The 24,738-nt window shown below is 52.5% G+C and overlaps 4 protein-coding genes across 12 annotated transcripts in view; 3 read left to right on the forward strand and 1 right to left on the reverse strand.

Moving 5' to 3' along the window:
• The first annotated feature begins 91 nt into the window (after positions 1 to 91).
• NLRX1 (NLR family member X1) lies at positions 92 to 5,736 on the forward strand. Of its 7 annotated transcripts, none has more exons than XM_015884011.3 (9): positions 92 to 322; positions 772 to 899; positions 1,091 to 1,151; positions 1,352 to 1,452; positions 1,583 to 2,199; positions 2,580 to 3,994; positions 4,690 to 4,776; positions 4,851 to 5,102; positions 5,226 to 5,736. In XM_015884011.3, exons 2-9 carry the CDS (start codon positions 779 to 781, stop codon positions 5,542 to 5,544), a joined length of 2,973 nt encoding a protein of 990 aa, XP_015739497.1. In that variant the 5' UTR covers positions 92 to 322; positions 772 to 778; the 3' UTR covers positions 5,545 to 5,736. The 7 variants fall into 7 exon arrangements, with proteins under 7 accessions (XP_015739497.1, XP_015739500.1, XP_015739501.1 ...); XM_015884014.3 differs by having other exon boundaries at positions 143 to 288; XM_015884015.3 differs by having other exon boundaries at positions 179 to 322; positions 1,355 to 1,452.
• On the forward strand, positions 5,476 to 9,047 carry NHERF4 (NHERF family PDZ scaffold protein 4). 2 transcript variants are annotated; one of them, XM_085526047.1, is made up of 10 exons: positions 5,476 to 5,616; positions 6,347 to 6,374; positions 6,612 to 6,676; positions 6,835 to 7,046; positions 7,162 to 7,348; positions 7,434 to 7,570; positions 7,640 to 7,844; positions 7,928 to 8,124; positions 8,250 to 8,420; positions 8,513 to 9,047. In XM_085526047.1, the coding sequence occupies exons 1-10, from the start codon at positions 5,574 to 5,576 to the stop codon at positions 8,555 to 8,557; spliced, it is 1,290 nt and encodes a 429-aa protein (XP_085382173.1). In that variant the 5' UTR covers positions 5,476 to 5,573; the 3' UTR covers positions 8,558 to 9,047. The 2 variants fall into 2 exon arrangements, with proteins under 2 accessions (XP_085382173.1, XP_015739508.2); XM_015884022.3 differs by lacking the exon at positions 5,476 to 5,616 and adding an exon at positions 5,859 to 5,984.
• Positions 8,704 to 11,249, reverse strand: DRC12 (dynein regulatory complex subunit 12 homolog). Of its 2 annotated transcripts, none has more exons than XM_015884024.2 (6): positions 11,043 to 11,249; positions 10,702 to 10,767; positions 10,436 to 10,555; positions 9,797 to 9,889; positions 9,370 to 9,500; positions 8,704 to 9,295 (listed from the first exon to the last, which is right to left on the reverse strand). In XM_015884024.2, exons 1-6 carry the CDS (start codon positions 11,107 to 11,109, stop codon positions 9,167 to 9,169), a joined length of 606 nt encoding a protein of 201 aa, XP_015739510.2. In that variant the 5' UTR covers positions 11,110 to 11,249; the 3' UTR covers positions 8,704 to 9,166. The 2 variants fall into 2 exon arrangements, with proteins under 2 accessions (XP_015739510.2, XP_015739509.2); XM_015884023.2 differs by having other exon boundaries at positions 10,702 to 10,770; positions 11,043 to 11,248.
• Positions 11,250 to 11,928: 679 nt separating this feature from the next.
• CBL (Cbl proto-oncogene) overlaps positions 11,929 to 24,738 on the forward strand; it is a 32,550-nt gene continuing 19,740 nt past the window's right edge. The window contains exons 1-2 of the mRNA XM_015884016.2: positions 11,929 to 12,291; positions 16,622 to 16,869. Of these exons, the coding sequence (XP_015739502.2) occupies positions 12,145 to 12,291; positions 16,622 to 16,869 (395 nt within the window). The 5' untranslated portion in view covers positions 11,929 to 12,144. The remainder of the gene's footprint in view (positions 12,292 to 16,621; positions 16,870 to 24,738) is intronic.

Consider the following 24,738-nt stretch of genomic DNA (forward strand, 5'->3'; position numbering starts at 1 on the left):
AGCACCGGGATGCAGATGGATGCTGAGCACGGGCGGTTCTCGGCAGGGAGCAGCCCGGCTTTGGGCACCACCCCCGGGATTACAAAGCAGCTCTGCCCCCGGGGCCGGGGCTGAGCTCACGGGTGAGGCGCTGCTCTCAGCCGCCGTGCGGGGGCGAACCGGGCCGTGCTGTGCCGAGCCGGGGCGGTGCTGCAGGAAGTCACCGACGTCTCCGAGCCCTTCCCGGCCCCGGGGGAGAGGAGCAGGGCTGTGCTGCCCTATATAGAACCCAGGGGAAGGCGGCGGAAGGTGCTGGCGGAGCAGAGGGAGGGCAGGGAGCCGGGTAAGGCGGGGATGGCAGCAAGCAGAGCGGTGCGAGCCCTGCTCGGCCTCTGCTCGGCTCATCGTTTGCTGTGAGCTGGAGTTTTCTTACTCCCTGTGCCTCAGTTTCCCTTGCAAGCCGGGCGTGCTGCGCGTGAGTCAATACGGTGGGAGGTTGGGAGGATCCCCCCCGAGCTGCTCAACCCCTCGTCCGCAGCTGGGGGAGGGCGCAGAGAGCCGGGCTTGGCGCTGTTTCACCATATAGCGCTTAAAACGTCGAGCTCCAGCGCTTTTGCTCTCCGGGATGCGGCGCTAAAGCTGAATCCAGGTTGACGGCTTTGTGGATCGGGAGGTAATGTTACTCTGCCCCTCGTGCCCTTGGTGAGTTCTGTGGTCCTTTGGGGGCGGGTAGGCTCCCCCCTGAGACATCCTCACTACTCTGCTTCTTCTCAGCTGACCCCTCTGTTTCAGGCAGAAGATGTCCCGGGCCATACAGTGCCATGGCTGCCTGCCCTGGGGCAGCTGGATGCGGCTGTGTGGGTCCCAGCCCGGCTGCAGGGCAGTACGGTGTGTGTACCTCTGTGCTGCTTCGGGGCCAGGTGAGCTGTGACCCCAAACCCACGCTATTCCCAGGGTTGTGGTGTCCCTGCTGGAAGTCCCTCCCCAGCTCCACAGCCTGGGCAGTCTGTGTGTCACCTCTGCGGGGTGCTAAGTCAGTGAGCTCGGAGGTGTGAGCTCTGCTGGGCTGGGGGAGGCTGTTGGTGAGTGGAGGAATGTTTCATCCCTACAGGTGTTGCAGGCAGCTGCTTCCACGGGAAGATCCTCCATGTGGCTGGCATCTCCCTCCCCAGGTACAGTGGGATGTGGGTGGCTGAGCTGCTGCCTCAGGACCACTGGGACTCTATGGGAAGAGATGCTGCTTTGCCTGCACAAACAAACCACCCAGAGCCAACTCCCTGCCGCTCTGAATTCAGGCACTGCCTCATGGTGTCCCACCCTGCCCTTGGGGCTGCTGGCCCCTGCCCACCTCCTGATGCTTTCTCTCCTGTAGCAGGAGCTGTGTTCGGTACAAGGGAGGGACTCAGGAGAATCGAGCCCAGCGCGGCTCCTCTCAGCATGGCCTGGACCATCTCAGGAACGTGGCCTCATCTGGTAAGCTTGCAGCCTTGTGCCGAGGAGGATGGATGCCCTGGGCAGTGCAGGGTTCTGCCTCCTCCCTGCACTTTCCCAAACTCCTGCCAGTAAGGAGCCGTTGTATTGCCAAACACCTTTTTCCTCCCAGATGCTATTAAGAAACACCAGAAGAGCCTGTCTGCGTGGTTCAGCAACCAGCCCAACGAAGAGAGGCAGTTTGGCCCTTCCTTCTCTCTAGACGCCGTCCATGTGGACCCAGTGATCCGGGAGAGTTCCCTGGAGCAGATCCTGAAGCCCTCACCTGACCTGACTATCCAGCACCAGCTCCAGCAGCCCTGCAGGCGGGTCATCAGCCTCCAGAACCTCTTTGATGTGGATGCATGTGGGCGGCAGGTGAAGAACGTGGTGCTGTACGGCACCGTGGGCACAGGGAAGAGCACCCTCATCAAGAAGCTGGTGGTGGACTGGTGCCATGGTCTCCTACCCCGCTTTGAGCTGGTCATCCCCTTCTCCTGTGAGGACCTGTCCCATAGTCACGTCCCTATCTCCCTGAGACGCCTCATCACCAAGAAGTACCAGCACCTCCGAGATGTGGTGCCACTTCTGGGCTCTTCCAACCTCAAGGTGCTTTTCATCCTTAATGGACTGGAGCGCCTCAACTTGGATTTCCGACTGGCTGGCACTGAGCTGTGCTGTGATGCCAATGAGCCTGTGCCTCCATCTGCCATCGTGGTCAACCTGCTGCGGAAATATCTCCTGCCAGAGGTCAGTGACTGCTGGGGTATTGCAGGTTAAAGCCTTGTGTTAGTTCTTGTAGCCCAGCTTGGCTGCTAGTCAACTTGCAGTTTCTACACCTGGTGGGACTCTCTATGCTGGTTTGTTGCTGGGGAATATTTGGGAAGGCTGATAAGACGAAGAGAATCAGTCTGCAGGGCTGTTGCCTTCTAGACTCAGTTTATACCTAGAAAGGGATGTGGAAAGCTCTTCTGTCCCCTCTGTCTGGGCCAGGTTTGAACCAATGCCCTTTGAGCAGCAGCTTCTCAGAGCCCAGCTCCTGGGTGCTCCTGGATATGGGTTGTAGGATTGGGATCCTGCTGAGGTTAGATCAAAGGCACCTCCAAACTCACCCAGCCCTCTGCTTCTAGGCCAGCATCATCGTCACCACGCGCCCATCTGCGGTGCGCCGGATCCCTGGTAAGTACGTGGGCCGCTATGCAGAGATCTGTGGCTTCTCAGACACCAACCTGCAGAAGCTGTATTTCCAGCTGCGCCTCAGCCAGCCTGGCTGTGATGGAGAAAACAACGTGGCCAGCCGCTCAGGAGAGCAGGATAACTTGGTGGAGATGCTGTCGAGGAACCTGGAGCGCCAAAACCAAATTGCTGCCGCCTGCTTCTTGCCGTCCTACTGCTGGTTGGTGTGCACCACGCTGCACTTCCTATACTTCACCAGGACGGTGCCTCCCAGCCAGACACTGAGTGGCATCTACACCAGCTTCCTGAGGCTCAACTTCAGCGGGGAGGTGTTGGATAGCACCGACCCCACCAAAATCTCCATGATGAAATACGTGGCCAAGACGGTGGGCAAGCTGGCCCACGAAGGGGTGATGTCCCGCAAGACCAGCTTCACAGAGGAGGACCTGCAGCAGTGCTTTGAGGTGGAGATGAAGACTGAAAGCGAGCTCAACCAGCTGGAGGTCTTCCGCAGTGATGTCTTCCGCTTCTTCCTCACTCCGTGTGTGCAGCCAGGCAAGGAGCACACCTTCGTCTTCACCATCCCTGCAATGCAGGAGTACCTGGCGGCCCTGTACGTGGTGCTGGGCGAGAAGAAGACCCTGATGCAGAAAGTGGGGAAGGAGGTGTCGGAGATCATCGGGAAGGTGAGCGAAGATGCTGCCGTGGTGCTGAGCATCATCTCCAAAGTGCTCCCGCTGCGTTTCCTGCCTGTGCTCTTCAACCTGCTCAAAATGTTCCCTCGCTTCTTCTCGCGGTTGAGTGGGAAGGGCCGGGACACCATCGCCCGCACCATGGCGGAGGAGCTGTTCAAAGAGGAGGATTACTACAATGATGATGTCTTGGATCAAATCAATTCCAGCATCTTGGGTGTGGAAGGCCCCATGCGGCACCCTGATGAGGCCGCTGACGATGAAGTCTTTGAGCTCTTCCCCATCTTCATGGGTGGGATCCTGTCCCGCCGCAACCGTGCCATCTTGGAGCAGTTGGGCTGCTCCATCAAGAACCTGGCGGCCTTTGAGATAGCCAAGGCCATGAAGAAGACTGTCATCAGGAACAGCCGCAAAGGGCTGCCCCCCTCCGAGCTCATGGACTATCTCTTCTTCCTGCACGAGTTCCAGAACGAGCGCTTCACAGCTGAGGCCGTCCGCTCCCTCCGGACTATCAACCTCTCCTCTGTCAAAATGACCCCTCTCAAGTGCTCCGTTCTGGCTTCTGTCATAGGCAGCACCAACCACGAGGTGGAGGAGCTGAATCTGACCTCCTGCAACCTTGACAGCAGCAGCTTGAGGACTCTATTCCCCATCCTGCTGCGGTGCAAGTTCCTCCAGTGAGTACCCCCTGCTGTGCCCATGGCAGGGATGCTCTCGAAGCCGCGGTGGAGGCAGGGCATGGCTTTGTTTGCAGTCAGTGCTCACAGCGGGGAGGGACTACAGCATCCGACATGCAGTGCTCCACCGGCAGCCCTGCTCAGGCACTGCACGCTGGGACTTGCAGTCCAACCCCCCCTTCCCAAGGCATCGGTCTGCGCCTGGCACTGCGGGCTGGAATGCGGCTCCCTGCCCTTGCTCAGCACCATGGGCCGCATTGCATCGCTTTGTAGCTCGCTCAGGGCAGGAGACACGCAGCCCAGATCGTCCCGGTCCGTTTGTAGAGCTGCAGTCTGCTCATTGCCCAGGGGGTGGCGAGCCGCGCTCGGCAGAGATGGACGCAGCTGTGCAGCTGGGCTGTGCGGTGCTTCCTTCCTGCGGATGCTCTGGACGGCTCGGTGGGGTCCTGCTCCCTCCTGAGACCCTCAGCCCCAACAGCGGCAGCCGGATCCCCCTCCCGTCCTTCACTTTTGCTGCTGCTGGCTCTACTGGCTGATGCTACGTGTCCTCTGCGGTGGCTGCTGTGGGCTTGCTTGTGGATAGGGAGCCTTGGGTGACCTTGTATGGGGAACCCAGGTAGGATGGTGGTGGGGTGAACGGCCCCACTGCTGATGCTTTGGACTTGCCATCACCCCCTTCTTTTGCTCTGCACCAGCCTGCAGCTCAACAGCCTGGGCCCTGATGCCTGCAAGGAGATCCGTGACCTGCTCCTGCACGACAAGTGTGCGGTGAACAACCTGCGGTGAGTACTGCCCCATCCTCACCCCAAACCCCTCTGCATGCTGCAAGCATCACCCTGACCTCACATCCCTGCAGGCTGGGGAACAACCCCATAGGTGAGCAGGGGGCACAGTACCTGGCCGAGGCGCTGGCAGGCAACCGTTCCCTGACCCAGCTGTCCCTGCTGCACACTGCATTGGGAGATCGTGGCGTGGAGCTGATTGCCCAGCACCTGGCTGAGAACCAGCAGCTCCAGGAGATCAACCTGGGCTACAACTCCCTGACGGACACGGCCGCCCTGCGTGTGGTGGAGGTGGCCAAAAAGCACACAACGCTGGACAAAGTGCAGTGAGTTCACCCCGTCCCTTTCCTTTGCTCTTGCAGGGGATGCTGCGAGCCAGCATCCCTCCCTGCAGCAGCGACCCCCTGCATCCCTCCTCCCAGCCCTCAGCGTCTCCTTTTATCCCATAGTTTATATTTCAATGACATCAGTGAGGATGGCAAGCGAGCACTCGACAGCCTGCGCATGGACCGGGACGGCGTCAGGGCTCTGGTCTTCCTCACAGCAGGCACTGATGTCTCTGATTACTGGTCCAGCATCCTGAACGTGGTGCACAAGAATCTGCCTTTCTGGGACCGTGAGAGGGTTCGGCAGCACCTGACCATCATATTGCAGGACCTGGAGAGCAGCAGGAGGCAGACAGTCAACCCCTGGAGGAAAGCCAAGTTCCTAAGGGTGGAGAGTGAGGTGAAGAAGATGCTGGGGAAACTCCAGCATGGGACCCTTTGAGCCTCATCGGTGCCATTATCCCAGCAGAGATGCCCAGCAGTTGGATGCTGCTGAAGCTGTTGAAGGTGCTGGGTACGTGGGGCCAGGCTGAAATATGGCATAAAGCCCAAGAGTGAATGGGACTTGTCTTCTGGGCTTGGACTCAAGCTTGCTTGTGAAACCCTTGGTAGCATTAAAGTGCACCACTTTGTTTCCTGGTGTCCATCTTCCTACTGTGGGACACCCAGGGGTTGTCCCTGAGCCCCAGGTGCTGGTTGAGCTCTTGGCACTGCTGGGTGAGGGCTGGCACTGCCAGGACTGGGAGGGCAGGGGAAGCTTGGGGTTGTTTAACCATTAAACATGGGGCGTCTTGGAGAAGGCGGGGACGCTGTGCTTCCCTGCCACTTCACCCTGTACCTTGCTCCCTCTCGAATTCACTGCGGCCATGAAACAAACAGAAGGTATGTGCTGGGGCTGCAGGGCTTCGTCCTGCAGAGACCCTTCCCCATGTGTGCGTGTCTCCAGGCTCTGCTTCTTCATGGAGCAAAAGGCTGTCAGAGCCATGGAAAGAAGCTGTGGGCACCCAGGAAAATGCCAATGGGCTGTTGGGGGGGTGTTGGCACGAATCCCCTCTCCAAGGGGTTGATGGTGTTGGAGGGTTTTGGGGGGGGTTGTGCAGGGGAATGCTGCTGTCTCTCTCTTTGGGGCCCTGGTTACTCTCTCAACCCAAAAGTCTTGAGGGGCTGCACAGACCTTGCACACCGTGTGAACAGATGAGCCCTGAGCACCCAGCTCTGCGCTGACCTCTCCTCTCCCTCTGCAGGGCTCGAGGGCGACAAAGCATCCATCATGTAAGTGCTGTGCTCCCTCCCGGCCCCACAGCTGGGCAGTGCTGGGGTGGTGGGGGCTATGGCTGTCTCTTGTTTCACAACAAGAGAGTTACAGGGGCAATCCCAAAGTGACATCCCTCCATAGTTTCCCCTAGACACTGCTGCTGTGGCCCCAGCAGGAATGGGGCTCCTATGGGGGAGCAGGAGAAGGTGATGGGGCTGCTCTAATGTGGCCTCTCCTACCCTTTATCATTGCAGAAAATTTGAATTTAACCCCAAAGATGGGATTGACAACCCCGCCTTGTCACTGGCTGAGGACATTGGTAAATATGTGGGTTTCCCCCATCAGTGTGGGGTCAGGGCAGCTGTGGTCACCCCTGGGCACTTCAGGGAGGCGAATGCTTACAGTAGAGAGCAATGGGGAGACCATGGCCCTGTCAGCATCCCTGCTGCCCTGCTCACAGGCAATGTCCCCATGCAGATGGCGAGACCATGGGGGAACCCCGCTTCTACCTGCTGAGCAAGGGCAGCACAGAGACCTTCGGCTTCAGCCTACACGAGGAGCTGGGCTGCCAGGGCCACATCATCCGGCAGGTCGAGCTGGGGGGGCTGGCCCAGCGCCGGGGGCTGCAGGATGGGGATCGGCTCCTCCAGGTCAACGGCCACTTTGTGGACCACATAGAGCATCGCCGGGTAAGCCGTGAGCATCCTGGGAATGTGGGAACACCTGGGTACCCCCAGCTGGGCACAGAGTGTGGGATGCTGGCCTCACTGGAGGAGAACAGGTCTGCAGCCTGGCCCCTTGCAGGTGGTGCAGAAGATCAAGGCCAGCGGGAACCAGGTCCTGCTCGCAGTGCTGGATGGTGACTCCTACGAAGCAGCCAAAGCACTGGGTAGAGATCTGTCCCAAATGCTGCCCGCTGACATCCGCCCGCGCCTTTGCCACATCACACGGGATAAAAGCGGCTTTGGTTTCAGCGTGTCGGGTCCAGAAGGTAGGAAGGCAGCCAGCACCACCAGCCTGCAGCATCACCCTGCCTGGAGCATCGCCCCACTCACTGCAGCCTTCTCCTCTTGCAGGTGTTAAGGGCACGTTCCAGCTGTCAGTGAGGCAGGACGGGCCTGCAGAGAGAGCTGGAGTGCCATCGGGCTCCTGGCTCTTGGAGCTAAATGGGCACAGCGTCAGGAACTGCTCACACACCCAGCTCGCCCGAAAGGTGAAGTGTGTTCTTTGGTGCAGGGCTGGGGCTGGTTGTGGTGCTGAGCATCATGCGTGTCTCCTCCAGCTCAAGCAGAGCGGCAGCAAGGTGACACTGCTGGTGGCATCCAGCCCAGTGGAGGAGTTTTACCGGCTGCATGGACTGCAGGCGACAGCTGCCCTGGCGGACACCTCCTGGCTGCCCTTCAAGGCTCGGGAGCTGCACATGGTGAAGGGTGCTGCTGGTTATGGGTTCTTGCTCAAGGAGGATGACTACGGCTCAGGGGAAGTAGGTAAGGGAGGCGATCCCACCTGCACTCAGACAGCAGTGCTGGGGTGCCCCTTGGTGAGCATCTCTCCTCCACCACCCCCACAGGCCAGTTCCTATGGGACATAGATGCGGGGCTGCCAGCTGAGCAGGCAGGGATGAAGGAAGGGGACCGTGTCCTGGCTGTGAACGGTGAGAGCATCGAGGGGTTGGACCATCAGGAGACTGTGCTGCGGATCCGTGCCCACAAGGAGCAAGTGACACTGCTGGTCATTGACCCCGCCAGCGATGCGTTCTACCGCTCGGTACGTGCTGGGGAACACTCAGTCTGCAAGGTGGATCCCTCACCCCCAGACCTGCAGAGTGAGGTTCCCTTCAAGATCTTCAGCTTGCCAAGGAGCTCCATGGCTCACCCGTGATGCTCTTGCAGATCGGGCTGTCCCCTTTGCTGTTCCTTGATGGTGGTGACCCTGCCTTGGGCTCCTGCACGCCCTCCCTGCCCTCTCCCAGCAACTCCCCTGGGTTCCATCACATTGATGTGGGACCGAAGGGACCTGGCTCCTGGCTGATGGCTGCTGCCAACAGTATAACCATCACACAGGTAAACCACTTTCACCACGCTGCTCTAAGTCTGGCATCCCCCCTACCCTGTGCCCTCTGTGATGAACTCCTGGCACAACTGTGTCCCTGCAGAGCCCATGCAGAGAGGAGCAGAGGCGGCTGCGCCATGCGTTCTAACAGCCTGGAGCACCCTGCATCCAGCCAGGATCCCACGCAGCACTGCTGATGTACCCAGAGAACAAAATGATTGTCATTATAGACCGCACTGCATCTCTGCTCCTGGGGTGGGACTGCCAGCATCACAACTACCAGAGACTCATCTCCATTGTCCATAGCTGGCCTCAAGCTTTTATTGAATGTAGCAGGAACCTGAGGACAGACCTACACCTCCAGGGGTAACTGAGGACATAATGCCCAGCTCCAGGCTCTGGATTGCTCCCAGGAGAGCCAAGGCACTGCCCTCCATTCCATGACCCAGGGGGTTGGACTTTGGGCCAAGGGGAAGAGGGTGCTGGAGGAACCCCCCCAGCTCTCATCTGGGCTCAGGTCTGCCCTGCATGGACATCTCCCTCTGCAATCTGCTGGGTGGTACCTGCACCCATCACAGCACTGCTCCTGTGTCACTGCTTTGGTGAGTGATTAAAGGACAAGTCCACGCTGCTGTTCATGTGAGTGGTGTGCTGGGGGGTCTGTCACTCAGCAGCATGTCCCATAGACAGACAGAACCCTGGGCCAGCTGTGCTGATAGAGGCTGAGAGCCTGCCCTCTCCTGGGGGGCCCTGAGTGCTATATCTCCAGGGGGTTGAGGCCGAACTCCTGCAGGTGCTGCTTGTACTCCAGACAGATGGTTGTGCCCTCCTCCTTCCAGTGCTGCCTGGCCTCTGCCATCTTGTCCAGCACCAGGTCCAGGCTATCCTAGTTGGGGGAGAGGGCAATGAGGAGGGGGAACTGTGCTGAGGGGAGCCACCCGCAGCTGCGTCCCCACTCACATGGAAGATCTTCTTATACACCCTCTGCATGATGTCTATTCTGCCTTGCAGCTTGGCGATGGTCCTGTCCCTCTCTGCAAGTGCTTTGGTGGCAGCCTGCTGGGTGTGCTGGCTCTCCTGCAGCATGGTGGCTGTGGGATGTTGGGGACAAAGGCAGGGGACACAGAATGTGTGGTCATGGAGGGTGCTGCACAGCCCCCACCCCAGGGTTTGGGATGGTGTGGGATCACAGCATCCCCTTTGCAGTCAGTATTCCAAGCTCAGGGATGCACTGGGAGTAGCATCAGGCTTTGCCTTCAGCTGCTGCTTGGCAGACAGCACAGGGTGAATATCTCCTGTTTCCCCTTACTCCCCCAATGTATACCTTCCTGCCCTGGGGTGAACAAACCCATTCCCATCCCACTAGTGACAGATGCCAGGGCCATACCCAGCTGTTCCTGCAGGCTTTTCACTTTTGCCTCCAAGCGCTGGCTGTATGATGCCGTCTGCTTCTGCAGCTCCTGGTATTGCCGGGTCATTTCTGGGAGCCAAGGAGAGGATAAGGAGACAAATGGAGGCAATAGAAGGGACAAGCAGGCAGTCCCTGTGCTAGAAACCCAGAATCTGTGGCCAGGCAGGGCTGCAGCAAGTGGGAATTGAGGAGTAGCCATGTCCCCTGTCATGCTGGGCTGTGGCAGGGGTAGGAGGGAGCCCTGGGGAGGGGGGTGGGAAGTTAGTTCAACCTCTGCTGAGCGTGGGAGAGTGAAAATGAGCACGGAGTTTTGCATGTGGCAAAGACCACAAACCTCTGGCTGAGGTTTTACCTTTGCTAAAACCACCTCCTTCTCAAACGCTGAAGGAAGTGGAGAGGCAGTGACTTCTACAGGCTCTGGTTTGCTCCGTGTCTGAGCACAGCAGTTAGGGTGCAATGAGTGCACAACCAAAGCCTTGGTGTGCCAATAGCATGAGTGCTTTGGGGTTGAGCAGTACAGGATGATGGGAGAGGTGTGGTGAGCTTGGCTGGCATCCCTGGCTGGCACTGAGGTGTGAGATTCCTGTGTCTGCCCCTTCCCACCCCGTCTGTTACCTGCATGCATGTCTCTCTTGTCTTCCTGTGCCCGTTCCAATGCCTGCTCCAGCTCCCACAGCCTCCTATGGAGCCCATCACTGTCAGCCCTCACCTTCCAGACCATATCCCTCCAGTGAACTGCAAGACAGAGAGCTGCTGGGGGGGACCCATGGCTGTATCCAAACCATGAGACAAGATGCTTTGCCCATCACTGGGATCCAGCACTGCATCTTTCCTAGCTTCTCCCTGCTCCCAAACATGCTCCTGGCTCCTCCCCATCTTACCTGGGTGCTCTTGAAGCCTGTCAGCTTCCAGCGCTGCTCTCCTGGATGTGGCTGCAGCTTGGCTTTCTGCTGCCAGAGGGGAAGAAGAAGGGACAAGTCAGGAGGAGCTGGTTGGTGGGGCTTGGCCCAGGGATACCAGGAGCGTTAAATAGCCTGGGGGCAGCCTGCCTGGAGATGTTCAACCCAGGAAAACTTGGCTGGGATATGCAGCCAGCTGAAACACCAGTGCTAGGGCTGTATTTGTGCAGGGTGTAGCCAGTTTGACTTGAAGCCTCTTCCCTGGAGAGTTGGGATCTAGAGCTGAGATTTCATAGCAAAGATGGGGAAGTAGCTGGACTCACCCGCTGCCTTTCCCTTTTTGTGCTGTTTCACTCCATTTTTCCTCTTTCCTTTGCCCTTTGGGGGCATCCTTGAGGCAAAGCTGGGAGCACAGGGCTCAGTCCCTCAGCACACGGCAGCTGCCTCCAAGCCAAGCTGTTGTTGTAGCAACTGTGTGTGCAATGAGGGCAGGTTGCCTTGCAGCAGCTGAGCTTGTGGTATCTTGAAGCTGCCCAGGGCACCCTCCGGTGGTCAATTCGGCTTTGATTATTAGCCAGAATCTATTACCATCTAATGGGAAAAGCCTCAGGAACACATTGCCTCAATCAACGTCGACATATTTGAGGTCAATATAATCCTTAAGAAAATTTACCCAGGTAATTAAAGCCAGACAAGGAGCTGTGTCAGAAATACACACAAAAGGGAGTTAAATTAAGCCTATATATGGCGTTATCTCCTTGTTCCTTGCTCTATGTCTTCTCCTATGCCCTGTGATGGAGGGAGATGCCGCCATGACACCTTAGGATGGCACAGCGTGTCCTGGGGGGCAATGTCTGCACACATTGCACTCCCTACTTCCCATTTTGAACTTGCCACTTCTGTATTTGGGGAATAGAGAAGCTGCTTTGTACAAAGGGGAAACCATCTCTTGTGCAACCAGCGGCCTACGGGCAATAATACACCAACAGAGGGACCCGTTCCCATGGCAACACCGCCCGCACTAAACATGGCCGCCATTCCCTCCCTCACTAAACATGGCCGCCGCGCCGCCATCTTGCCACACTGCGCATGCTCCGAAAAGACGAGGCGTGGCCTGCCGCTCAGCCCTCCTCCCATCCCCTTCCTACTGGGCTCTACCGCCAGCCAATAGAAAGCGGCTCCTCCCCGGAGGACTGGGCGGAGATATCCAATCAGCGTGCGGCGTGGCCGGGCCGGAAGGCGGAGCGGCGCTCTAGCCGGGCGCCCCCCGCCGCCACCGCCCGCGGCTCCTTCAGTCACCGCCCGGTTCGGCCCGGCCCGGTCCAATAGCGTCCCACAGCCGGCAGCCCCTCAGGGCCGCGGCCCGGTGCCGTTCAGGGTGGGGGCGGCTGTGGGTTCTCAATCTGCCGCCCCCGAGCTGCCCTCATGTCGGCTCCGTTGAAGAAGGGCCCCGGGGGGCTGATCGGGTTGATGAAGGACGCTTTTCAGCCTCATCATCATCATCTCGGGCCGCATCAACCGGGAGCTGTGGATAAAAAGATGGTGGAGAAGTGCTGGAAGTTAATGGATAAGGTGGGTCCGGATGGGGGGGACACGGGGGGCACTCAGAGTGGGCCTGGCCTGGGGGGGGGCTATGGGTAGATATGGGATGAGGTTGTGTGGTATCCTTCAGTGCTGGGGCCTCATTGCTGTGTCTGAGAGCCACTAAACGCTGTGTAAAACCCTTTGCAAAAAGAGAATCAGATGTAATGATAAGCAACCAGCAGGGTGGGAGTGGAGAGAGACCTATTCCAATGCAAGGCCTTGGAGTTGGGGTCAGACACTCCCCTCCTGTAGCCTTCAAGCCGCCAGGAAATTACAGCCCCCAGCCTGGAGCTGTGGCCCTGTGTGCTATTGGGAGAGAACGTGATGAACAGCCCGTCATGGTGTATGTAGGATGGCCTGGTAGGTAAGTATAGCTATCGTGTGATGTGTCTTTTCCATGTGATTGTGATAATCCTTATTGCTGTCGGGTGCTGAGGTTGGGCTTCGTGTGCTGCAGGCTGCAGCGTGTGCTGGATCGTGCTGGGTTCAAGGCAGGAGCAAATGGGATCCTGGGCTCCATCAGGAGAGGGGTGGTCAGCAGGGATAGGGAGGTGATTGTCCCTCTCTACTCGGCTCTTGTGAGGCCCCATCTGTTGTACTGTGTCCAGGTGTGGAGCCCTCAGTACAAGAAAGACATGGAGATTTTGGAAAGGGTCCAGAGGAGGGACAGGAAGATGATCAGGGGGCTGGAGCACCTCCCCTATGAGGACAGGCTGAGGGAGTTGGGTTTGTTCAGCCTGGAGAAGAGAAGGTTGCAGGGTGACCTCATTGCAGCCTTTCAATACCTGAAGGGAACTTACTCCCAGGAGGGGAGTAAACTCTTGGAAGGGGCTGACAATAGCAGGACACGGGGAAATGGTTTTAAGTTAAAAGAGGGAAGATTTAGGTTGGATGTTAGGGGGAAGATCTTCACTAGGAGAGTGGTTAGGCCCTGGAACAGGCTGCCCAGGGAGGTTGTGGATGCCCTGTCCTTGGAGGTGTTCAAAACCAGGTTGGATGGGGCCCTGGGCAACCTGATCTACGGGGTCTCTATGGGGTCTCTATGGGGGTCTGTGGGGATCTATGGTGTCTATGGGGTCTCTGTGGGGGTCTATGGGGTCTCCTGGGCAACCTGATCTAGTAAAGGTGTATGTTTGGTGGCCCTGCTAGGCAGGGGGGTTGGAACTACATGATCCTTGAGGTCCCTTCCAACCCGGCTCATTCTGTGATTCAGGAGGTCAGCCCTAAGGAGCAGAGCAGCCTCAAAGCAAAGAGCCCAGCAGCCCATGGGGAATGTCACTCTCCCCCAGGAGCACAGTGTAGGGGCTGAGAACATCCCTCACCCTATTATTCCTCACTCTATCACCCTGTTGGCTTATGCATTTCACCTCTTTTCTCTCTTTTGCATGCAGTGTCTGAATCTCCCACAGTCAGTGCTGAGGAAGGCAGGGTGGATGACTTTCTTCAAGACATATTAAATGATGCTCATGCCAGGAAATCACTTTGCGTTGGCTGGCTCCACAAAAGGCACGGGTTATAGTTGCACCCTGCTGGGTTTGTGATGAGCTTTGATCACCTCCTGTAGAGAGGGACTGGGATCCAGAGTGAAGCCTTTTGAGAAGCGCCAGTGGCTGCTTCTGACACACACTGAGGGCATAAGTATAAGGGCTAAAAGGTGGGAAGACTGGTTTGAAGATGAGCCCAGAAATGGGATTCTGTTGGGAATAAATTCAACTTGTAGGAATGCAAATCTTCCTTCTTGCTCCTGTGATATAGAGGTGAATGTCGGTCTGTGTTTGCCTTGGTGAGGTGGGCTGCAGATACTTATGTGTTTTGGGTTGTGATGGGCTGTTTGGGTGTGCACTCACTTCAGATCTATGGGACCTTGGCTATCCCCCATCTCCACCTTGAAATCACCAACAGAAGAGCCAAGCCATGGGTATGGTTGTTTGCCTCAAGTCAAAGGAAATTGTAAGAGCACCAGCTTCCCATTTTTGCTCCTAAACAACACCTGAAAGCTCTGGCTCTAGGCTTAATTTTTGCAGTCTTAGCTTGTTGTGCAGTGTGATGGGGGCAGGAGGGAGATCTGAAAAGCCTCTCTGATTCCAATTAACCTCACTTGTGTTAATGCACATTTAGAACTGAAATGTTGTATAGGAAACTGCCAGGCCTTTGTACAGTGGTTGTGGATTCAGTGGTGAGAAGGGGTGCGTGGGAGCTATCAAAAATAGGTTATTTTTCTGGGCCAATTAGATGAAAGTACAGGTGCAACTGAAGAAAAACAACTTGCGTGCATGTTTAATAGATGATGTTTTCCTTGCAGAGATGTGTGCTGTGCATACAGTGCATTCGTGGCCTGATTCCTCAGCCTGAATAACGAGCAGGGGTTGTCAAAGCAATCGTGCATCTCTGGTTCTGGATGTGACTGATGAATTTCCTATGCAAGTTGATTCTTGTCCAAATACTTTCCCCATAATGTTCTCCATAAGCTGCCTGATGTATTCCTGCCTTTCAGATTCTTTAACTTGAAGTTCTAATTGTGAGTGGGGGCCATTGCACAGGACGGCCCTCTGTGTCACTGCACACCTGCACTGAACTAGGTGATATATGTGCATTTATCTCTGTAATATCAGCACCCTTCTGAGGGTGGGTTTGTTGTCAGGCATCTTGTGAGCCTGCACAAACAGCACAGTAAGTAACGCAGTCACTTCCTTGCAGCGTGGTGTATAGGTTGGTTCAAGTGGGAGGAACTGCTTTTCATTTGTTTTTATCACGCTTGCTCATCTTATCGCTGTCTTCAGCAAATAAAGCAGTGCTCAGCGTAAGGAAACATACAATGTGATGGCTGGTGAAATCAACTCTTTGTTTCTTACATGAACTGCTGCAATTGGGAATTGCTTCTCCCACATGTGGAGGGGCAGCAGCTGATGCAGAGCACCTGGGATGGGTGTTGTGGTCCATGAAGCACTTGAAGCAAGGTTTAAGGGATGCAATACAGTGCAGTGACATCCAGCAGAGGAAGGTGAGCTTATAGGTAACTCAGAGCAGCGTGCTGATGTTAGTGAGCTCCTAAAGCTGATACTGAGAACCGCCTCTAGGTCACCTTCCTTGCAAATAGCAGAGAGGCTGGGTACAAATGCAGCAGGAGATAAGAGGAGTTTGAGTAGCTTTTCTTGTATTGCTGTGCCAAGGTGAGATGTCGCTTCAATAGAACTTGCTTTTAAGGAAAGAATCGTAGCGTTTCTGAGCTGTGCCATGGTGCAGTGGTTCCAGGGGCTGGGCCTATTTAATGTGGCTTCCTTAGAAGAACTGCTCTTGTTAAGTTTTTAAGCCACAATTTCTATAGAGGAAGCGATTTTGCTGCCTGTAGAGCATATTTAGGATCAGCTCATACCATGCAGTGAAGCTGGTTTTATCCAGGGAACGATTGTGTTGACTCAGTTTGTTGATGTGGTTTGTTGTAGTGTTCACAGGCTCCAAGGAAGCAGCAATTGAGGCATCCAAATCAATTGGCAAAGTCAGCTGTGTGACCACCCGTCTGCTGGTCGAGGCTTCTTAACACGCACAGAGGGGCCATTTTGGTGCTTTTACTTCCATCTCCTCTCAGGGAGGGTTTTCTAGGCAAAGAGTTCTCTAAATGTCAGTCAGATTCTTCTGTTTGTTAACATACAGTGTGCCCATTTCTTCAGTGACACAGTCCTTCTCAATCAGCTCGCATTGGAGGCACTGCTCTAAGTCAGATGCATGAGGACCCCTGTATACTCTTGTGTGTGTGGCTGTCGTTAATAGACCTCATTACTGTGCTTTGGTATTAGGTTGTCAGATAACTTGCACTTCAGCAAAGAGCTTTAGGAAGCTGGATGCCTATTTAGTACCAGTCTTCTGCTCGCTTTTGATGTAAGAGGCTAAAGATGGAAGCAGGACAGGAGTAAGGCTGGACGAGCTGCTTCCTTAGTTCTCAAACTTCTGAAACTGGGCTTAAAACAGAATAGCAGAGTTTTGGTTCTTCTTACAACTGACAGTAAAACAATTGCCATTTTGTCCTTCTTTCTCCCATCCCTTCTCTTATTCTACGTTGGCAGTAGTGAGTGGCAGAGAGGCTTCTTTTATTCCCCCCAGTCCCAAACCTGTTATCATGAGCCATTGGCATATATAGTGAAAACCTATAGTAAGCTCAGCTTGCATCCTGATACACTTTGGTCTCTAGGCTTGCCCAGTGACTGAGGCTCCCTGTCTGAACAAAAGAGATGTGGTTTGTAAGTAAACATGGTCTGGAAGTGACCGATGACTTGCTTGCTATTATTAAGTTTTAAAACAGAGTCTTCTTGCTGAACCACAGGTGGTGCGACTGTGCCAGAACCCAAAGCTGGCCCTGAAGAACAGCCCACCCTACATCCTGGACCTTCTGCCTGACACCTACCAGCACCTCCGGACCATCCTGTCACGCTACGAAGGGAAGATGGAGACCTTGGGAGAAAACGAGTATTTCCGTGTGTTCATGGAGAACCTGATGAAGAAAACCAAGCAGACCATCAGCCTCTTCAAGGAGGGGAAAGAGCGGATGTATGAGGAGAACTCTCAGCCTAGGTAATGGGGAAAAAGGCATTCCAGTATTTGTGATACTGATGTGCTGGGTGACATGTCTGTACATGAGAACAGGCTGGTGAAATTTAAGGCTAAATATAGAGTTTCAAGTAAAATACACTTGGTTCTATGGAGATCAGAGCACAGAGTATGTGTTCAGAGCCTGCATTGCCCTTGTTGTTGTGTAGTTCAGGTTCATTAGGTGCATGTGAGCAATAAATTGTGCTGTGAAAAGGTCTTTCTCCTTTCGTAAAGGATGATAAGATTCAGGATAACCTTTCTGACAGTTTGAGGAAACAGGAGAATGTTTTGTATTACGTAGCAAAGCAGTTATCTATAGGCTTTGGAACCTGAGGAGTGCTGTGCTGTACTTGAAAGGCTGCATCATCCCTTCATTTGGCTTTAAGGAGAGATAGGGTGACTTGAGAGAAGGGTAAAGCCTTGGGAAACATTGATCTTATGCATTTGTCCAACTGTTGGCAGCAAGATGTAGAGGACAGAGGCAGACAAAGAGTGCACTTGTCATTTAAAACTCGTTTCAGCTTTTTGCAGTAAGCACTGAATTAAGAAACAGTGGAAAAAAAAGTGAAACAACTCAGTAGCTGAACGTAATTGCTCTGGGGAGAATATGTGGTTAACGCCCTGGCAACTACTTGCTTGAATTACTTTGGGGTGAAGAAAAAAGAGAAGTGCTGGCACATGTTTCTGGTATATATTGAACTCTCTGCAGCATATTCTATAATGTTGAACTCCAGCAAGTCTGTTAGAGTGCCTGGGGAAGGTGCTGGTCGTGTTGTTTGATTTCTTATTGCCAGTGATGAAGAATGAACTAAGAAATGAAAATCTCTTTTAGATGTGTTGTTTAGCATCACTTTGTCAGATGAGCTTGTTGGAGATGGGGCTTAAGAGTGCAAGTATGGCATCTTCATGTGGTCTCATTGTCTCCTTTAGAAGAAGCTGAGTTTGCTATGTAAACCCACAATAACTGAGCTCTGAGTCTCCTGCTTATTTGATTGGATTCTTCTTTGAGATGGTGACAGATGGATGATCACTGGAGATGGTGACTTTGCAACGCAACAGGTTGTTCCTAAAATAACTAAAGTAGCAGTTATTGCTTATGGTTTGTATGTTGCTGCCACGTAATATGGGTGATGTTTTCTAGAACATTCACTGTTGCCTCCAGAAATAGGCTGTGAGGGTATGTGAAACCCTTCAGGGTTTATCTGATGCTTGTTCTGTGTGTGTTGTGATCTGCCTGTCGTCAGTGTGGAACATCTGATGAGCAAATAGAGGATAGCTGTGTCAATAGTAGGTTCAGCCTCTCCCCTCCTGTCCATTGGTATTTCTGAGGGAAGCAGAGCAATGTTTCTGCAGCGTTAACCATCCTGGATAGGCTCTTCATTTTGTCTGTGCTCAAACAAATTGGGAAGAGGAGCAGGAGGATCCAAATGAATGAACTCAAAGAGGATTCCGTTAGAGGTGACAGGAGTCTCTGGGGATTTGCTAATTGTAAATAAACAATTTACAAGAGAAGCAACTGAGACTTACAGACCTAAGTGTGAAAGCAGAATTGTATCCCAGCTGGTTTCATGGCATCTCCTCCTGCCTTGTGCTCAGCCCAGGAAACAGCAGTTACTGTTTTGGCACAGAGGGTAAAACACGATTATCCTGGGGCTGGTAACAAGAGTGGGAACCTTCTCAGTTCTCTGTTTTGTTATAGAAAAGAGGTCGTGCATGTGAACCATATGCCAGTTTAAGAGATAGCTCTACCCAAACAATGCTGCTGCTGGTTCAGCTATAGGGAATCTGCTAATTGCTGCACTTCCAGCATCCGTGTGGCCTTTTAGGAGCTTATAACTAAATGCTGTTTGTTTGTTTCTTCTTCAATTTGCTTAAAAGCAACATTGCCATCAGTGCACCTTTTGATTTAAGAGGTAAGAACCTTTTGATTTAAGACGTTCTTACCTTGTTAGGAGTTGAAGACAAAAGTGGTGTGGGTTTATGTGTGTGTGTTTTATGACTGTAAGCATGAATGAGTTCAAATATCCAAAGCGTGGGAGAAATTTTCTGGAAGCTTGTCAGCATCCTGCAGTGCAAACAAATATAACTCGGATCTGGTATTCATTGCAAAGCATGCTCATGGCAGCGTGTGTGTGCATATGGATGGATATATAAAATATCTGTCTTGATCTTATGTAAGCTCACTGCTAATGTTAGTCTACAGTGTTTTGAAAACATGCCTTTAAAAACCTAATTTGATGCACTGAATAATCACTTTTTCTTGACTTTTTCTAGCTTTTCCCCCCCCCCCTGTTGTCCTTGAAGCTTTTTTCTTCCTGTCTTCCAGATTTAGCATTCAGTTTGTTTCCTGTTGTGTACGCTGTTGTTTTCCTCCCCCCGCCCCCCAACAGAATCTCTTGATGTAAAGCAAATGCACTGTTGTGCTATTTGCATAAGTAGCGTGCAAACCATGCAGGTGTTTGCTGCTAGCAAACGTGTCAGCCATTAGAAATGCCCATAGCATCTGAGGTTGTAGGAGCACATTTGTCTTCGTGTTGGAGCATCAAAGCGACCAAAGCTGGTTTTCTCATTTCTAAATCTCTCTGTGCCTTTGCTCAGACTTTTCACAGACTCTCGTGTGCATCCCTTTGCAGTGGGCTGAGGCAGAACTGGAGCAGAGCTGCAAGGAGCATCGTGTCTCGTGGCTGCCCATGCTGCATTATACATCCCTGCAAGATGTGTGTCAGGTAGTGTCAGTGCTCTGCAGGCAGCATGGGAGCAGAGCACTGATGCTGCTCAGGGTTTGCTGTAAGGCAGACTTAGTTTAGAATCCACAAGTAGAAATAAGGTTGCGTTTGGACATCAGAAGGTGTATTTGTGCAGAGCACAACATGAGCCTTGGTGTATTATTCTGACTTTCAAACACAAGCAGGGTCAGGACGGGCTCGTGTGCATGCCTGCTTTACTACGGATGTGGGTGAGTCTTTGTTCCTTTAGTTTTAGTCCAGCTGCAATGGTAGAGCTGTTAAACGCTCTCCTGCGTCATACCTCAACGGTCAGCCTGCTGACAGCATCCCACATTGGGCTGTCCTCGTGGTTCATGCACTGCTTCCTTTCAGTCCTTGGTTGCAGTCATTCAGCTGACACTGGTACCAGCTTCCTCAAACCCATCCTGCAGTTCTTGCAAGGGGAACTTGCTTGTTTATTTCATTAGTAGAGCTTTAAAGATAACTATTTAAAATCTGCTTTAGGTCACTGGCGTTTCTATTTAAAAACCAGCACTGTTAAGGGTGCTGTGTGTGCACTTCCTGACTAATTGAGTACGCGTGGTAACTTCTTGTTTCTGCTTATAGAACGAGTAGGCACATAGATATGCTTCAATGTGGTGATTTCTGAGTAGGGTTTCCTTTGTAGCAGAGATGCAGTGTTAATCTGAGCACTGACTGTTGGCTGCTGGTTGTAGCCCCTTGCTAATGGGGGCTCTTCAGTCTCTGAAATCAAACTGATGGTTTGCTAGGCTACAAAGTTAACATTGCAGGGTTGGGTATTGGGATCAATAATATCTCGGGAGCTGATCTGTCATTCTTGATGCTTTTTCATGTGCTGAAGGTGAGGTGCTGAGCAGCTCTCTTGAGGATGCAGACACTTGTGAAACTGCTGGCTTGTTTTCTCCATAGATCCCAGTTGCTTCCTGACACAGAAGGTATTTAAGACTTGCTAAAAATGAGGAAGCAAACCACCCAGAGGTGAAGCTTGTCTGCTATACAGCCACAGCAATGCAACAAGAGCAATTCTGCACAGTTCAACACACAAAGGACCTGGAGTGGCAACCCTCTGTTACTTGGGAGAGGATAAATTAGGGCAAAGAGTCGCATTTTCAGTCATGAATCAGCTCTACTGAGTATATTAGAGCATCTGCCATGAGGGGAAGTTCAGATAAGTTGTTTCCTGAAGAAAATCAGACCATTGTGAACGTTTCCATGTGAGAATTGAGTCAGTGGGTGGGGGCAGGTGAAGGGAGAAGTAATTACACAGGATATCGACTGGTTGTTTAGGAAATAGCACGAGTGAACTTGCAAGCTGAGCTTGAGCGCTCTGATAAGAGGTTAACAAACTTAATGCACTTGTAGAAGAGAAAATGGGGTTGGACAGGGAGTGGCGTAAACCCTGCCTGTAATAAGGGAAGTTTTGGGAAGTCGTCTGTGTTTAACTGTTGTCTTCCTGACAGAAAGGATGCTGGCTCAGCAGGATTTTGTATTCTTCTCCAGCTCCAGCATAGAGACTGATTTACACAGGAAAAAAGCTACCGGGATTTAATGTGTATTCAAAACGACCCTGAAGGGGAAGGAAATGCGTGAAGAATGACTTGGAAAAAGGATTGGAATGTAATAATTCGGAAAGCATTGGTGCAGTGCCATGACCCAGGAGAGCCCTCCGGAGGAGGTTCTGCTCTGATCACGTATTTGGGAGTGCTTGCACACCCACACACACACAGTCTGTGAGCCGATCCTCCTGCTGCTGCTTCCTTCCAACACAGCAAAGACTTTGAAACAAAACCCACTAGTGTGAAGTCTACATCTGCATTTAAATTAGAACATCTTAAAGAAAAGAGCAGGCTCCAGAGCTGCCCACAAGAAAGGTTTCCTTGCCAGGCTCCAGAGTATGAGTGCTAACTAACTGCTTATTACCCAAGGAGAAATTCATTATCATTTAAATGTTGTTGTGGAGAGGAATGTGAATTATTTCTCTTTAACTCTGCTTTAAACTGCTAGTTGAGGTGATCATTATGGAACTCAGATAAGGCTTCATATCATCGGCATAAGCTTGCATTCATTTTATTCATGGCAGAATTCACATGGATGTCTTGCAAATCTGCTTATGGGCCAAGGTAATCTTCCAGCTTATTGCACAGTGGGGAAGTAAACTTATTCTTCTCAGGGTCAGTGTAGAGCTTCATGCAAGGCCAGCTCTATGCATTTGCATGGTGGCTGGTGGTACCATCATGCTGCTTAGTCGGAAGGAATGACCTCCTAAATGAGTTCTGATGCTGGCCAAGTGTGGTTCTGCTTCTTGTGCTGTGTCCCTTGGGTGCTCAGCTTGCATGCACAGGGCCAGGCCGTTGTGTTTGGGGTCTCAATGGATTTGAAGAGGGCTGTAGTTGGGGCTCTGCTTGCAAGCAGCATTGCATTGCATGGAGCATTACAGGACTGGAGGGCAGCACTGACGCAGCTCCACTCACTCATGTCCCAGCACCTTCTGCAGTGTGGGTTTAGTGAGGGAAGACTCAGAACTGCAGGTTGGATCAGCTGTTTTTATAACTTTATAAGGAACCAAACAGCAAAGCCTGCACCCTTTTCAACCAAAAAGTGAGTTAGAAGTGAAACTTGTACCAACAAGTCATGATAAGCATTTTGCTCGCTTCCTTTTTCCCAGACAAGCTCCTCCACAAAACCAAGGTGGCTTAAGCAGAGTGTGAATAAAGCAGTGAATTCCCTGCTGGGAGATGCCTGCATGCTGCTTGCTGTGTGTTTTGCAGGTCAGGGCTCATTGCTGCTGCAGAAGGTGACTTCTGTTGAACTAGCAATAGTTAAGTGGAATTTCATTCACTTCCTGTGTTGCAAGTTTTGTTGAAAGTAGTTCCGTTGTAGCTATTTTTAAAGCTGATCACTGTGCATAGAGGGCTCTGAAGCTGGTTGAGTTATGAAAGTCAGCTTGGGAGCACCTCGAGCATTCCCACTTGTTGCTGATTGTGCACGGTGCTTTGTGCTGACACAAAGATGAGAACCTGCTGCAGTTGTTCCTTCTGGGACCAGGTGCAGCCACCTAGCTGCCCAAATGGGCTGGAGCTGCTGCTGGCTGCTGCATAGCTGCTAACAGCTGAAACGCATCTGTTACATGATAACCTCATGCCTTTGTGGTTTCTGAAACGTGAGTTTGACTTATTGGAGAGTTAAAAAAGGCTGACTTATTCAAACTCTGACATATATAAAGTAGTTGTCTTTTTTTTCCCCCCCTATCTGGCTGTTTGCAGGACCCCAAGAGCTGTGGTTTCATTATTTTCCTTAGTCCTGAAGCTTGTGCTTCCATTTACCCACATGGATACAAATCCTGTGTGCTGAGTGTCGTCCTGAATGTAACTATATGTTGACTTACAGAGTAAGAGGGTAGGAAATTTGGATTTCTATGGCTGTATTTCCTTGAAGCAGCACTGAGTGGACAGTAATCTTCAATAATGAACGTGTGATAAAGGATTTTAGATTCTCCATTCTAGTTTCCAGCACTGCCTTTGCTTCAGCTGCCTTGCCTGTAAAATAAGGTAAATCTCTGGGATTTTTTGCCTCTTGGAAGTCCAGTATGATCTTATATTCACAATCATAGAATGGCCTGGGTTGAAAAGGCCCACAGTGCTCATCCAGTCCCAACCCCCTGCTGTGTGCAGGGTCACCAACCAGTAGCCCAGGCTGCCCAGAGCCACATCCAGCCTGGCCTTGAATGCCTGCAGGGATGGGGCATCCACTGCCTCCTTGGGCAACCTGAAGCATGTCCAGGTCCTGAAGGAAGCCTTGTCCATCAGTGGGGTCGGTGGCATGTCATTACAGGAAAACAACCCCACGGGGTACAGCCATACAGCTGCAGTGCTGTGTGTCCTATGCACTTTATTCCCAGCAGCAAGGAATAACTCAGCCATCAGAGCTCTTTACTTCGCTTTAACAGAACAATCATCTCCTTTCCAGACCACCGCAGTGATGCAGAAGGAAAGGGAGCAGTGTGTGGGAGCTGCCCAAGGTGTGTGTGTTAGTTCTGGGGAAACACAATCACAAACTGCATCATCTCCCATAGGAGCCCCGACTTGCAGTCAGTGGGTTAGTATTAGCTGGCAGACACTCCCACATCCTCTCTTATGCTTTTCTTCTTTTCCTCCTTAATTTCCCATCAGACTAAAGAAACTTTGCTTTGCTTTCTTCAAAAACACTCACCACTCATTTGTTATTTTTCCACGGGCTGAGATTGCGTTTTGTGTTTCAGGTCGTGCCCTTTCAAACAGCCAAGTTTGCATATAGAGAACCTTCTCTTCAGCTTTGAGTAGGGTGGTTTGACTGAAACTTAGGTGCTCTGATTTGAGTTTATTGCCCTCTTAGTTTTCGTCATTGGTTTGTAACTGAGCTCAGCTTGCTGCTCATCTTTATGCAATAACAGCATTGAATTTTGTTTCAGGGCTGAGGTGCAGGAGTGGCTGCCTTCTTCCCTTGAAGAATCCTTGCTAAAAGCAGCCTATACCTTAAGATGCTGAGCACTGCTTGTACAGACCCCCTTCTTGCATCAGCAGGAGTGCCAATAGAAAAGCCCTCTGGAAATTGCCTTAGATAAGAAATGCACGCAATGACTTCCAGAGCTGTCTCATGGCAGCTCCTCATCCCTTCTGCTTTGCATGGTGTAGCTTTGCAGCCCCAGTGCTGCATCAGGGCATGTTGGTGCAGTACTGAGCCAATGGAGGAGGAGCAGGATCACCCCATGCCCATTGGTTTGCTGGGAAATAGCTGAGAGATGTTGGAAGACAATGCCAAACCTCTGGCTGGCACTAGTGGAAGAGGCAGCGCTGCCTTCACGTTGCCTCGAGGTAAGGCTGAAGTAGTCCTGAGCCCTCCAGATGCTGTATGATTGTAACGTGGATTAATTGAACTCGTTGCATCACTGCAGCAGCAAGAGGCAATGCTGAGATTACAGCGGTCCTCTGCTGTTAATGGCTTTGCAAGACTGAGCCTGTACGGAGGGAAAACGCTTTGTCCAGCAAACAGGAAACTGGAGGAGAGAGCTCTGCTTGGGCTATGGGGGAGGGAGCAGCCCTGGTGTGCCTGGAAGTGCCCGGCCGAC

The sequence above is a fragment of the Coturnix japonica genome, chromosome 34, assembly GCF_054131305.1.
Source record: "Coturnix japonica strain WE chromosome 34, WE-NBRP24, whole genome shotgun sequence".
In the NCBI taxonomy this organism is placed as follows: Eukaryota; Metazoa; Chordata; class Aves; order Galliformes; family Phasianidae; genus Coturnix; species Coturnix japonica.